The sequence below is a fragment of the Trichosurus vulpecula genome, chromosome 1 (assembly GCF_011100635.1).
Source record: "Trichosurus vulpecula isolate mTriVul1 chromosome 1, mTriVul1.pri, whole genome shotgun sequence".
NCBI classification, from domain to species: Eukaryota; Metazoa; Chordata; class Mammalia; order Diprotodontia; family Phalangeridae; genus Trichosurus; species Trichosurus vulpecula.
Window position 1 is genome coordinate 39707338 of NC_050573.1, and position 14920 is coordinate 39722257.

General features: G+C 46.6%; 1 protein-coding gene across 1 annotated transcript in view; it reads right to left on the reverse strand.

Moving 5' to 3' along the window:
- Window positions 1-11279, reverse strand: part of DHX37 (DEAH-box helicase 37) — a 42655-nt gene extending 31376 nt beyond the window's left edge. The window contains exons 1-5 of the mRNA XM_036753959.1: window positions 11059-11279; window positions 7960-8129; window positions 6995-7107; window positions 5057-5399; window positions 265-413 (exon numbers count right to left, since the gene is read on the reverse strand). Of these exons, the coding sequence (XP_036609854.1) occupies window positions 265-413; window positions 5057-5399; window positions 6995-7107; window positions 7960-8129; window positions 11059-11167 (884 nt within the window). The 5' untranslated portion in view covers window positions 11168-11279. The remainder of the gene's footprint in view (window positions 1-264; window positions 414-5056; window positions 5400-6994; window positions 7108-7959; window positions 8130-11058) is intronic.
- Window positions 11280-14920: the final 3641 nt, after the last annotated feature.

Here is a 14920-nt window from a genome sequence, read left to right on the forward strand (position 1 = left end):
GGAGTAGGCATTAAGCAGCCACCACTGCCATGGTTCCCTTCTCCCCACTCCCTAAACCTTACCCGCTAAACCGTCCCTAGCAAGGACCCAGAAAGCTGGGATCCATGGGTCCCACCAAGTAGCAAATCCTCTTTGTGTGAATGTGTCTGCAATGAAAGAAAGCCTTCAAGACAGAATCTGGCTCTGGAAACAGCTTCTAAGGGTCATGTTGGAGCCTGAGAAGCCAGGGCAGGGGATGTCCTGTGAGTGTCATCTGGCATATACCTGCTATACCCAGCTTCATAGAGAAACTGGGGCACCTGGGTGGTCTTCCCACTCCCTGTCTCCCCACATACGATGACAGTGGGGTTCTCAGCAACGGCCTCCATGATCACTTGCTCTTCTGAAAGAATGGGGAGCTTGAGCCGGGCTTCCTGCCAAAGAAACAACAGCATTAAGATCTAGAGACTGATGGGACTCAAGAAGCACCGATCTGGAGCTGGAAGGGTTCTCAGAGGCCACGAGGGCTAGCCCCCCACCCCCTACTTCGAAGACGAGGAAACCAAGGCACATAAATGTCACGGGATCATCTATTTATACCATCATTTGACAGATGAGGAAACCGAGGCCCAGAGAATTTAAGTGACGTTCCCGGGGTCACACAGCCCTCTAGTATCTAAAGTTTTCCTAACTCCATGTTCACTTGCCTATCCACTGTACCAAACACTCTCCTGCTGCTCTTTTCTTATAGAAACTGGCTCCTTTGAGCTTTTCTCCTGTGCAAGGGCTAGAAAGACCTTTACTCCAGCCATAATATGCCAACATCTCACCCCAACAGAAGCTTCCCAAGCCAGGACCCAAACAGTAAAGGCAGGCTCCCACTTTAAGAAAAAAGACACACCAAATTGCTGAATTTGAGTTTGTAAAGCAGAAAAACCAAAGGGTCATCCTTTGCATTGAGAAAGGATGCTTTAATCTGCAAATAGGGATGCCACCGGCAGACAGGGCATGCAGGCAGCATGGTAATGGTCTTGGAAACAGAGGACCTAAGGTAAAATCCTGCCTCTGTCATCTACTTCCCCTCTCTGAGGTCCAATTTCCTCATATATAAAATGAGGGTGTTGGCATGGATGACCTCTACTTTCCCTTGACCTTAGGGAAAAAGTATCAGAAGTTATAGTTCAATCAAAAATCAAGAGAGAGTTGCTCAGAAATTACAGATGTAAATGAGAAAGTAAGATCTATTTTGCAAAAATGTTACTTATTTTCCAGAACATCACAATTTTTTCTCCTCAAAATAAAGCAAGATTATTAGCTGCCCACTCAGAATTCCAGGACATAGGGCTAGGTATTTCTATTACTGTCACCTCAGTAACTAGTTAGAGGATCATGTGAAGTAAAATGGATAATTTTGATTACATGAAATTAAACAAGTTCTGCACAACAAAACCAAGGAAAGTAGGAAAATGGGGGAAATTTTTTACAGAAAGTTTCTCTGATAAAGGCCTCATTTTTCAAATATATAGGGAACAGAGCCAAATTTATAAAAATAAGAGTCATTCCCCAATGAATAAAAGGTCAAAGATACGAACAGGTAGTTTTCAGAAGAAAAAAATTAAAGCTATCAACAGTCACATGAAAAAATACCATATCATTACTGATTAGAGAAATGCAAATTGAAACAACTCAGAGGTACTACCTCACACCTATCAGATTGGCTAACATGACAGAAAAGGAAAATAATAAATGTTAGAGGGGACATGAAAAAGAGGGAGACCAATGGATTGTTGGTGGAGTTGTGAACTGGTCTGACCTGACCATTCTGGAGAACAATTTGGAACTATGTCCATAAAGCTACAAAACGGTACATACCCTTTGACCCAGAAACACCACTACTAGGTCTCTAATCCAAAGAAATCTAAGAAAAGGGAAAAGGATCTCTTTGAAAAAAAACATTTATAGCAACTATAAATGGTGGCAAAGAATTAGAAATTAAGGGGATGCCCATCAATTGGGAGACGGCTGAACAAGCTGTGGTCTCTGATTGTGATGGAATACTATGGTGCTATAAGAAATGATGAGGGGGATGGTTTCAGAAAAACCTAGGAAGACTTATATGAACTGATACAAAGTGAAGAGAGCAGAAACATGAGATCACTGGATACAGTAACACTGGCATTATAATGATGACCAACTGTGAAAGACTTAGTTACTCTGATCAAGACAGTGATGCAAGACAATTCCAAAGGACGTATTATGAAAAATGCTATCCACCTCCAGACAGAGGAATGATGGAGTCTAAGTGCAGACTGAAGCATACTTTTTACACTTTCTTTATTTTTCTTTCTTTTTGTTTTTGCAACATGACTAATATGGAAATGTTCTGCATAACTTCACACGTATAACTGATACATTGCTTCCTTTCTCAAAGGAGTAGGAGGGAAGGAGAGAATTTGGAACTCAAAATTTTTTAAAAAATGAATATTAAAAAAAAGTTAAAATGTAATTGGCAAATATTCAACAAAATAAACATATTTTTTTTTAAAAATTCAACCCATTCCTCTATAACATACCCACCAGTGGGTATCCCCATTAAATTTTATCTCATTAGATTCTTGGGGTACCTTAAGAGGGGCCATCAACAACTAAAGTTCCCAGCGGAAAAGAACAGGAGTGGTACTGTGAATGAGAGTGACGGCAAGAGTGAGACTGGGACCAAGACCAAGAACAGGAGAGAGAGAGAGAACAGGACCAGAAGCAAGGCCAAGAAAGAGAGCAGGATTGAGATAGAGAAGAGGCAACACAGCTATTTTGAGAAACCCAAAGTGGATGATGAGCCCAACAACACTGACAAAGGTTCTGGATCTGCCAAAGAGATGATTAAGTCCATCCATGAAAAAGTTTGCTGGTTCTGCTGGTTGGGAAGGTGGTGAATCACTGAAGAAACAAGATGAGAAGCAGCTAGGAGATTTCTTTGGCATGTCCACCAGTTATGCAGTATTATCCAGTCACGATTGGATGACCTGGCTGTGGACAGTGATGAGGAGGTGGATTATGGCAAAATGGACCAGGGTAACAAGAGACTGTTGGGTCAATGGAAGAGCACAGGGAGTGTATGAACAACAAAGAGGCTCTGCCTAAAGCTGCACTCCAGTACGGCATCGAGATGTGTCAAAAGATCAGAAAACCAGATGTTTCAAAGGAACAAATGACAAGGCAGAGCTTGATTGACAATGGAAAAAGATCAATGCAATTACTGAGAAAAGAAAGAAAATGGGGCTGATGGGGTTCAGGTAAAAAGACCAAAGTATTAGTCTGGAACTCAGATTCCTGGAAGATTTTTTCTGGCTATTTCTCAACTCTCTCCCTTTGCACTTTCCTTAGAGAGGCTACAGTGTTAGTGTGTATGCCTGTACGAAATGGTGTTGTTTTGACTATTAAAACCCATGATAACAAAAAAAATGTAAAAAAGAGGGCCTAATTTCTAGGAGGTGATGGTCCATTTTCACTTTACATAGTCAGACTGCATCTAGTGAATTATATTCAGTTCTGGGCACTCTATTTCAGAAAGGACACTGATCAGATGGAGTGTTCCAACGAGGACAAGTAAGGCAAAGGGGACCAAGCTTAGGCCACATAAGGTGGGAAGGTATTGGGGATGTTAATATGGAGAAGACAAGACTCAGGGGGAACATGGCAGCTTTTTTCAATCATCTGAAGTTCTGTCATTTAAGATACAGATTGGTCTTGGTCTTCCAAGATTGATTATCTCCAATTTATCGTGTATGTATCTGCATCAAAAATCCATCTAGTTTGTACTAATTGGGAGCATGTTGTCTGCCTCATTACACTGTGATCTCCTCGAGAGAGCAAGGACCATCTTTTTGCCTTTCTTTGTACCGCCCCCCCGCCCCCAGGGCTCAGCAATGGTGATTGGTGTTTAGTAGGTGCTTGATAAATGTTTATTGATTCCTCCTTGGCCCCTGAGGTAAGAAGCAAGAGTAATAGATGAAGGCTGCAAAAGGCAGATTTATGCTTGATGTCAAGAAAAACAGAACAATCCCAAAGTGTAATGGACTGCCTCAAGAGCTACTCTGGAGGGTTACTCACTGGGTACGACATAGCAGAGATGCTTTTCAAGGGAAGGGTTGCACTAGGTCCCTTCTGTACCTGAATTTCTGGGGCTCCAGGAGCCTGCTCTGACACTCACTAGCTGGGTGACTATGAATAGAGAACCTCATCTCTGAGCCTGCTGCCTTGGCATAAAATAGAGAAGATAAAATACTGAGGTACCCACATCATGGGGTAACGTTAGAAGGCCAAAAGGAGATGGCCTGTGTAAGGACTTGACAGAATTTCATGTGCTCTATAAATGCCAGATGACATCATTATCACTATTAGTTTTGGTCAATATTATCCTTGGCAGCTCACTACCTAAGAAAGGACCTGTTCCTGCAGCACAAATGTTGCCTACGTGGAAGGAAGAGAATCAGTTCTATCGGGGAACCCTTCCATGGAGTTCTTGTGGATTCTGGGGAACAGACGAAGCCAAGGTCTCACTGGAAGAATGCAGACTTGGCTAAATGCACCTCTGCTTTCTGGTTTCCAGATAGCAGTACACGGCTCCTCTCCTTTCCCCATGAAGGCATGTTCTCTAGGAACGTACCAGCTGATTGCTCTCGATCCAATGTGGTCAACAGTCATTTATTAAGGGTCTACGTATGGGCTAGAGGCCCTGTGGAGAGCCAGCTGAACCTGGGAGTAAGAAAGACTTGAGTTTGAATCCTGCCTGGGACCCTTAGAGCTTCTGACGACCATGGGCAAGGCCTCAGCCTCGGTTTCCTCATCTGTTAAAGACGACGAGCAGCACCTACTCTGCAGCGGTGGTGAAGATCAGAAGAGAGAACATGTGAAGGGCTTTGCAAGCCTCCACATGACACACAAACCAGCGTCACAACCATCAGTGAGACGGTTTCCAAACAGGATCACAGCAGTAGGCTTGACAATAACCTTCAAGATCATCTTGTCCAATGCATTCATTTCACAGAGCAGAGGCCAGGAATGAGCAGAGACCAACCTGGATCTCAGGAGAGCGGTCCACTGGGACGAAAATGGCCGGCTTTGCAGATGGCGCTTGGGAAGCGGGGGGAGGAGATGCCAGTGTGGAGGTTGGCTGGCGGCCAGAGGGAGAGCTCTCGTCCTTGCTGATGGGCTCGGCGGGTTTCACGGCCGCTGTTGTCTCTGCCTCTGCACTAACTCCAGCCGATGCTGGGGATTCCGAGCCCTCGGCCTCACTCCCTGTTTCAGCCTCATTGGAGGACTCAGGCTCCTCTTCAGATGGCTGCCTTCGTCTTTTTCTGTAGGCACCACTGAGGCTACTAATCTTCTCCGGACCCCCAGGTCCACTTTCTTCTATCTTCCTGGAGGGGCAAGCAGATAAATCACATGGATCAAGGGATAGAGCCAAGTACACTTGGAGTCAGAGAGAAGTGAATTTGAACCTTGTCTTAGAAAATACTAGCTGTGTGGTCAATATACTGTGATTCTCTAGTGTGAAAGGCAGTGACTCGCCCTGCAGCTATATGACCAGGGTGGTCCTATGGACCAGGACTACCACCAAAACATTCCTTCCCCCAACTCTTCCTCCATACACCCCAGCCCCCAGGCCAACACACACACACACACACACACACACACACCAGATATTTTTTTAAAAAATGAAATGAGGAGCCCAGAGCTCAAGCCCAACCACTTCCTCTTATGGATGAGGAAACTGAGGCAGAGAGAGATTAAGTGATGTGCCCGGCAGTCACCCAGCTGGTAAATATCCGAGGCACCTCAGGTCCTCCTGGCTGCCCCCTCTATGAGGCCGTGATGCCTAGATGGCCAACCTTTCCAGTGAGCCAGCCTCCTTTTATTTCTTCTTGCCCATCACTAACATCTGAACAGTAGGGGGACATCTGTCCCCAGAAAGATCATTTATGTAGAAGTTAAGAAAAGGTTACTGTTATTCTTAATAATAAAATTATCTACTGTATTCATACTATTAGTAATGACCAAGGTAAATTATCACTATTAATGAAGATAACTGACATTGATAATTGCCTGATTACCAGTAGTTATTCTCGGTAGAGTGCCAGGCTTGGAGTCAGGAAACTTAAGTCTGAATCCTGCCTCAGGCCCCAGACTCTGGTCAGCCGGGTCACTCTGGACAAGGCAGTTGGTGGCACAGTTGTGGAGAGCGCTGGGACTGGAGTCAGGAAGACCTGAGTTCAAACTCAGCTTCAGACACTTACTCGCTGTATAAATCACTTAACCTGTTTGCCTCAGTTCCTCAACTGTGAAATGGGATGATAATAATAACACCTACCACATGGGGTTATCGTGAGGATCAAATAAATGCTTGTGAAGCGCTTTGTAAGCACTACATAAATGCTACTGAGTCCCCTGGCCTTTCTAATCAACCAGCATTTATTAAGCTCCTCCTCCGTGGCAGGTACTGAGCCTCTTTCTCCTTGCCTGTAAAGTGAAGAGCACCTACTCACAAGGCTGTGGTACGATTCAACATGAGGTAACACATGGAAAGTGCTTTGCAAACCTTCAGGAAACAAAATAAAGATGGCCCACAATGAGGAAACTGAGGTGTGTGAGAACACAAAAAGATGACATGGCTTTCCCAGGGTCGCTGGCAGGATTCAAACCCAAGTCTCCTGAGTCCAAGACCAGTATTCTTTTCATCAGCCCTGAAGCTGTCCTTAGATTTGCAGAAAAATTTCATTACATCCACATAGCAATACAACCATCCACCCGTCCATTTTCCGACGCAAACATCTGCTCATCCACAATCATGCACACACACATTTCCCGACACGACACCCGCAGGGAGTTCTCCTTCTGAGCATCTGCAAACAAACTCAACCCAGTGAGCTACGGGAATGCTTGGCGTACCACCCTGCACGCTGGCTTGAAAGGGGCTCTCCCGGCAGGAGGAGGCCCAGGCCAGAGGGTCCCTCACCTTTTGCTGCAGTACATCCGCTCGCCAGTCCCCAGCTTGGAGGTGGTATACAGAAGCCGCATTTCCGCCTCAGAGGCCTGGACTTCACTCAGTTTCTGCAGTAATTCTGCTCGCTGGAGAGGGGGGAGAGAAAGGAGGGGGTCATCCACATGGGGCTACTGTCCTTCCCTACCCCTCCAGGTGAGTGGGAGAAAAAGAGAGACATCAGAGAGATGGTCAGGGAAATGTTCTAACAGAGCGGGAGAGAGTCAGGCCTTCTAGATGGATTTGGAAGGTGGCGGGTGGAAGGACCCAGGTTGTCCGGGGAGATGGCTTTTGGGAATTAGTAGCCCTGAGCCCCAGGGAGGAGGGGCCCAGGCAGCCAGCTACCAGCCCTGCTCCCAGAGGCAAGGACTAATTCTCAGGCCCTGTGTGTAAGACATCAAGTCAGGGTAACCACAGCCAAGGCCTTGACAAGAGTGAGCCCAAGCACAGGGCCCTGTACTCGGTAGCTTGGGAAGTATCTGTTCATTCATTCACTGGACTGTTTGATTCATTTACTCATCCAAAGCCTTATTAATCTCCTACCAAGGGCAGAAAAGCGCCCCTCGGGGTACTGGAGATACCCAGATGAATAAACACTGTCCCTCTCACTCTGCCCGCAGTGACCCCACCCAAGATGAGCTTATAGCTTTTCATTCAATTACAACTACATACTTCCCTACAATTATGAAAAGCCATTACTTTGTGCACCTGTGCTTCTACAGAACACAACATATTAAAAGAGTAACAGCATGAAAGTGACTTGCCCCAGGACCATTCTACATGAAAGCCATCAAAACTGACCCGAGCGAGATTTTAAAACAACGGCCACCACCACCAGATCCACCATTGAGACAGCACGTTTAAGGACTCCGAAGGGCCGTGGCTGCTTGTTCCACTGCTGGAGCCGCACCAAGCTGCCCCTGCCCCGATGGGGGTCATACCTCAGTCTTTTTTTTCTTTTGCTCCAACACTTTCTGTAAGAGTTTCTTCTCTTTCTTGGTCAGAGGCTTCTTCTCCTTCTTGGAGGTGGGTGCGGCCTTCTTTTTCTTCTCTTTCCGTCCGGGCAGGACAAGCGCGTTGCTCTCATCCACTCCTTTCCACAGGCCCCTGTCTGGAAAGACACCCATGGCTAAGTCCTCCCAGCCCACAGAGGCCTCAGGATTGAGCGGGCCAGCATGGACAGGCACAGAACAGGAAGGGCCAGAGTCCGGTGTGGCCCCACGAGCCCAAGCACGCAGACAGCAAAGATACGAATATCAGGAAGGATTTTATACAAGAAGAAACAATCGTCCAATTATACCAGGACAACCTTATTTCTTGGTTTTGATAGGGCAACTAATTAGGCAGAGACACCAGGGGAACACTGGAGACTGGGCTAACCTAGATTTGGCAAAGCCTCCGATAAAGCAGTTCATGCTACTCTTGTGGAAAAGAGGAGGGAGGAGGTCTGGGAGACACCATATACTTAGGTGGACTTGGGACCAGCTGAAGGGCTGGGCCCACCTGGGGGGCCATTAATGGGAGGAGGGCTGGAGCAGCCACCACGGGAACCCCACCTCTGATGCCTCCTACCCATCTACCCTTGGGCCCCTCCAGCTTCAGCCCTTCATCCGTGAAATGAGAGCAGTCCCTTCCAGCTCCAAGTGGAGGATTCCTAAGGCATGCCATGGTGGAGAGGACCCTGGGAAGGGGAGGGCATGCCGCGCCTTTGCCCCATTCCCCTTAGGAAGTAGAAAGCCAATAGTAAGCGACAGCAGCAACTCCAGGACAACAGTCCCTTGAGACATTAGAGGGCTGCTTGAGGGCAGGGGGCTGCTTTTGCTTCTTTCTGTATCATCCAGCACTCAGCATGGCACATAGTAGGTGCTTAATAAACTTTCATTGATTGATAGTGACCTCAGAAATCATCAGTGCACGTCATTCACCTTTATAATAATAATAATCAGCACTTAACCCAGTGCCCTAAGGTTTGTGAAGCCTTCACAACTATCATATCCGATCCTCACAATCCTGGGAGGCAGGTGCTGTTATCATCCCCATCTGACACCTGAAGGCACTGAGGTCGGCACAGGAGGTTAAATGGTGTGCCCAGAGTCACACAGCCAGTAAGTGTCAGAGGCCACATTTGAATTCAGCTCTTTCAAGCCCAGCATTCTAACCACTGCACTACCTACACACACACACACACACACACACAAAAGTACCGATTTGTGTGTGTGTATGTTGTTCTATCGTTTCAGTCGTGTTTGACTCTTCGTGACCCCATTTGGGATTTTCTTGGCAAAGATGCTAGAGCAGTTTGCCATTTCCTTCTCCAGATCATTTTACAGATAAGGAAACTGAGGCCAACATGGTGAAGTGACTTGCCCAAGGTCACACGGCTAGTACTCGTCTGCGGCTGGATTGGAACTCAGGTCTTCCGACTCTAGGCCTGGTGATCTATATGCTATAAATCTATATATACACATATGTATGCATGTATATCATATACACAGCACACATCCTCATACACGCAGGCATACATACATGTGCACGTATACATGTAAACACACATACACACATATTCAGGTTCAGAAATAACATCGCCATACAAGCATGGCACAGGGAGATGTATCTGGACAACAATTCGAGTAGGACAAAACAGGGTTTTCTAGAAATGTAAGCACACAGTCAGTCAGCTGTGTGAGGCTGACCGGCACTCCAGGATCGCCATCTCAGGCTGCATTAAGAGGCTCATGGTCCAGGACCACAAACTGACAAGAGACGACAGACGCATCTAGAGCAAGGTGGTCCCTTCTAGGCACCCCAATAAGTGACCACAGGAAGAGGGGCTGGGATAGTGTCCGGACCAGAATCTTGGACCTACAGGAGGGTCAGCCAAAGGCAAAGGGGTCTGTTGAACACGGAGCGGGGTGGGAAATAGTGTTGAAGGGGTTAGTGACGGCAAACCTTTAAGTGAAAGGTTGGGGGGCAGGGGGAGATGAAGATCTGCCTTGTCTGGTCCTGGAAGGAATGGGAGGAAGCTGCTGAGACAAATATTTGGGCTCACAAAGCGGGAAAACTCCGTGAGTGTCCCATGGTAGGGGCTGCTCAGAGCCAGTCTTCCCCATCGGCGGGGGGCTTGTATGTGGTGCAAGGGGATTCCTGAACTAGCCTGGACGGTCTGGGGGGCAGTGTGGCTCAATGGAAAGTCATTTAGTCAGTCGACTATCATTTAAGTGCCTACTATGTGCCAGGTATTGGGCATACAAGGAAAGGCAAAAGATTATCCCATACCGTAGAAAAGCACAGTCTAAAGAATATCAGGTTCGGACTTGGGACCCCGATTCAAACCCCAGCACGGCCACCCACTGCTTCTGTGACTCTGGGCAAGCCCACCTCACCTCTCTGGCCTCAGTTTCCCCATCTGTAAAATGACAGGTCTGGATCAATGACCTCTAAGGTGTCCCCCAGGGACTCCTCCAACTCTGAGAATCTGTGATTCTTAAGAACCGCTTTGACAAGACTGATAAACCCACAGCCCAAAGCCGTGTAGACACCTAAGGGACGTCAAGCTGGCTCAAAGAGAAGTGACTGGTCCAAGGTCACAAGGAGCAAACAATGATGATAAATAACGGTCCTCACTCACCCCTCCCATTTCTTTATGGCTTCAAGAAACAGAACGGTTTCCGCAGGGCCAACCCAGTGAAGCAGGAGAGAGGGCGGACTACCTACATCCCCATCTCACAGATCAGCACACTGAGGTCCGGGGAAGCGAACAGACTTAGGGGCCCAGAACCTTTAACCCCACTTTGCAGACTGGTAAACTGAGGCCCAGAAAAGGGAAAGGGTTTAGAGGATGAAGCTCCTTCACGCCCGTTTTACAGGGGAGTAAACCAAGGCTCAGAAAGGGAAAGGTACTCAGAGAACACAGCTTCTTTAGGCACATTTCATGAGGCTTGGAGGGGAAGGCACCCGCACAACGCAGCTGCTTTGCACCCGTTTTACGGATGGGTAAACCGAGGTTCAGAGAAGGGAAGGCCCGCTCCGGGAGCCCTTACCGTCCAGCTCCAGCTGCACCTGGACGCCCGGCCGCTGAACCTCAGGCCCCGGCGGCGGCTGCGGCTGCTGCCGCCCTTTCATGTTGTAGCGCCGCCGCAGCCTCCCCATAGCGCCGCTTCTCAGACCCCTCAACCCCGGCAGCAGCGGCGCCGGCAACAACCGCGGAGACCACGCACGTGCGGCGGCGCTAGTCCCGGAGCGCACGAGACTTCCGCTTCCTGATCTCGCGAGAGTCAACGGGAAAAGGGGGGGGAGGGAGAGAAGGGGCGGTCCCTGAAATCGAGGGTGGAACTGACGAGAAAGAGAGGGGAGGAGGGAGGGTGAAGGGCTGGGGGGCGGGTACGGAAACCGCAGACAGGTATGCACCCGGGCAGAGCGTGGAGGGGAAAGCAGGCGCCCAAGCTGGGCATCCTTCTTTAAGCTCCTGCACTACAGCAAGCCTTCCCCAATCCCTCTTCATTCCAGTGCCTTCTCTCTGCTAACTACTTACTTGCTTTGAATATAAATGTTTGCATTTATTCATTGAAAACAAGTGTTTGCGTCTAGAGTACAAGCTCCTTGAGGGCCGGCGCTATACCGGGAACATTGTTGTTTTTCTGTACTTTCGGTCGTACCCAACTCTTCATGACCCCATTTGAAGTTTCCTTGTCAAAGATACTGGAGTGGTTTGCCATTTCCTTCTCCTTCCAGCACATCGTAGGCACTTAATAAATGTTAATTGATTGACCGCCCACCCTTTTACCTAGCTATGTCACTACTAGGCTTATACCCCACTTCGTAGTTATAAATGTCTAAATATATTTATAGTGGCTCTTTTTGTAGGGGTGAAGGACTAGAAACTAGGGAGGAGAGTGGTGCCCATCAATTGTGTCCAACTATTTGCAACGCCGTTTGGAGTTTTCTTGGCAGAGATACTGGAGTGATTTGCCATTTCCTTCTCCAGATCATTTTACAGACCAGGAAACTGAGGCAAACGGTGAAGTGATTTGCCCAGGATCATATAGCCCCTGAATGTCTGAGGCTGATGTGGTGCTTGGGTGCTTGTGCTTGGACGCCACTTCCAAAATCACATTTCTCCCTAGCTTCAAAACACTATCCCTGACAGTTTTCTCCCTAGCCCAAGGATACTATGCCTAGCAACAACTCAGGAGTGGGCCCAGGTAAGACACAAGAACAAGCTGATCTCTGTAGAATTTCCCTTGTAAAAACAGGACTATCTTGTACCAGCAAAATTATCATGTATTGATTCCCACAGTTATACAATCCAGTGGTCAATAGACATCAACTCTCAAAGCTATCTTGCTACAGATATAACGGAACAAAATTATATCCCTTAATCCCCCTCCTCCCCCTTCCCCCTTTTCCACTAGTGAATGATGTCGGTGACCAAGGTTTATGTTATCACCCAATTAGCATGTCTGCCAGATAACCTATTGCTTTTCCTATATGAGCTTTAGCATCATTCCTGTTAAGTTGCAAGTTGCTTAAGGAGCTCAGCCTGCCATATTGGGGTTACAATAAACCTTTGCCACCTTGACTTAAAGAATGCTCAAGTCTGTGAATTCATTCCAGACAACCCTCTTTTGTACTTCAGTTCTAGAGGGGTCCATGAACCTCTTAAAAGGCATTAAGGCCAGATTTGAACTCAGGAAGGTGAGTCTTCCTGACTCTAGGCCCAGCATTCTACCCACTGTGCCACCTAGTTGCCCATAAATTAGAGAAATGGCTAACAAATTATGGTATATGAATGTAATGGAATATTATTTCACCCTAAGGTGATACCCTAGGGTTTCGGAGAACCCTGAGAAGACTTGTATAAACTGATGAAGTGAAGTGAGCAGAAGCCAATTTACACAATGACAACATTGTAACAACAACTTTGAAAGACTTAGAAACTCTGATCAATGCAGTGAAATCTATGATTCCAGAGGGTGGATGATGAAGCATGCTGGTGATGGCTTCAAAATGTAGAATGGATATATGTTTTTGGACATGACCAATGTGGAAATTTGTTTTGCTTCACTGTGGATGTTTACTACAAGGGTTTTTTTTTCATTTTTCAGACAGTGAAGAGAAAGAAAATAATGCTTGTTAATTTAAAAACAAAATAAAATAAAAGTGGGTTGTTTTTTTTTTTAAATGACAGTTGAAAGTGACCTTGGAAACAATGTAGTCTCCAGGGAGGAAAATGAGTCCCAGAGAGCTTAAGTCACTAGCCCAAAGTCACGCTGTTAGTGGCAGGGCAGGGGATTCAGTCCATATCTGCTGACCTCTCTCCAGCAAGAACAATGGTTTGCAGTTTGTCCTTGGCTTCCCCAAGATCCTTACAAGACTCCAGTTTCCCTATCTGTAAAATGAAACAATTATTCCTATCATCTCTTCCTCCCTCACAAATGAAATAAAACAATGTTATTTGATTCTCAAAACAGCTGTGAGGGAGAGCAAGCATGTTTCATTTCTATTTTTTCGATTCTACATTGATTAAGCACATACGCAGTGTGAGAATATTAATCTGTATAAATCTCCAAGGCTTGCAAAGTGTTTTGCACGCTTTCTCTCATTTGACAGAGGATGGATCAATTTCCATCTTTGACACATTCTAGCTCAAACCACTGGCAACCTTGGAGTGCCTCAGGCAACTCTCTTGAAGAATCCAGATGAGTTGCAGATCTGCTTGGGGCTAGGAGGATGTTTCATAGCAGGAGTTTCCTAGTGTAAAACAGGTAAAATCAAAGGGTCCAGACTCATCCTACCTTACCGGTCCCACCCCCCTCAACTCCCCTTTAAAAAAAAGAGAAAGGAACTCATTGTCCTAGAAGAGGAAGAGGAAACTTGATTAAGAGAAGGGAATAACAAGGCCGGGACTAGGACCCAGATTTCCTGATTCCCAATCTATCAAGCAATGCATTGGAGGAATTCAGGATTTCACTATGAGGCCAGGCAGGCAAGAATCTCTAGTGTACAGTTGGGTGTGCTTTGGATGGGCACAGCAAGAGAGAGGGGACACCCAAAGGTATTTTGAACTCTGAATTTGGAGGCAGCTAGGTGGTGTAATACTGGAAATGGAAATTGCAAACCATTCCGGTATCTTTACCAACAACCCCCACAGACAGTGTTGTCATGATATCATCCACCCAGTCATGAAGAGGGACACAGCTAAACAACCAAACAGCAACAAGATGGTATCATGCATGGAGAGCTGAGACCTGGGACTTAGGAAGGTCTTTCTCGAATGCCACCAGGGATACTGCCTCAGTTTCCTCTTCTGTTAAGTGAGGGGGTTAGACAACATGGCTCGTAAGGTCCCTTTCAGCTCCCAATCTATTATCCTATGTCTGAAACAAAATTTACCATCTTTAGCCCCAAATGTATTCCTTTTCTGAACTTGTTTATTTTGAAAGGTGTATCACTATGCTTCTAGCCACTTAAGGAAGTCATTTTTAACTCTGTCTCCTTAAAAAGTCTCCCTCGCCTCACACATCTAATCAGTTAAGCCTTGTCAATGCTTCCTCCACGTCTCCTTTCCACTCACCACTCATCCCCTCTCACTCCCCTGGACTATTGCAAAAGTCTCCTTCCCTGGGAGGGGGAAAAATTTAGAACTCAATCTTATAAAAGTGAATACTGAAAACTAAGAATAAATTAATTTAATTTTTTTTGGAGGGGGGAAGGCAGGGCAATTGGGGTTAAGTGACTTGCCCAAGGTCACACAGCTAGCAAAATGTGTCAAGTATCTGACGTAGGATTCGAACTCAGGTCCTCCTAACTCCAGGACCCATGTTCTACTCACTGCACCACCAAGCTGCCCTCAAATCAATTTAATTTTTAACAAAAGTCTCCCTCCCTGACTCAAGTCTTTAC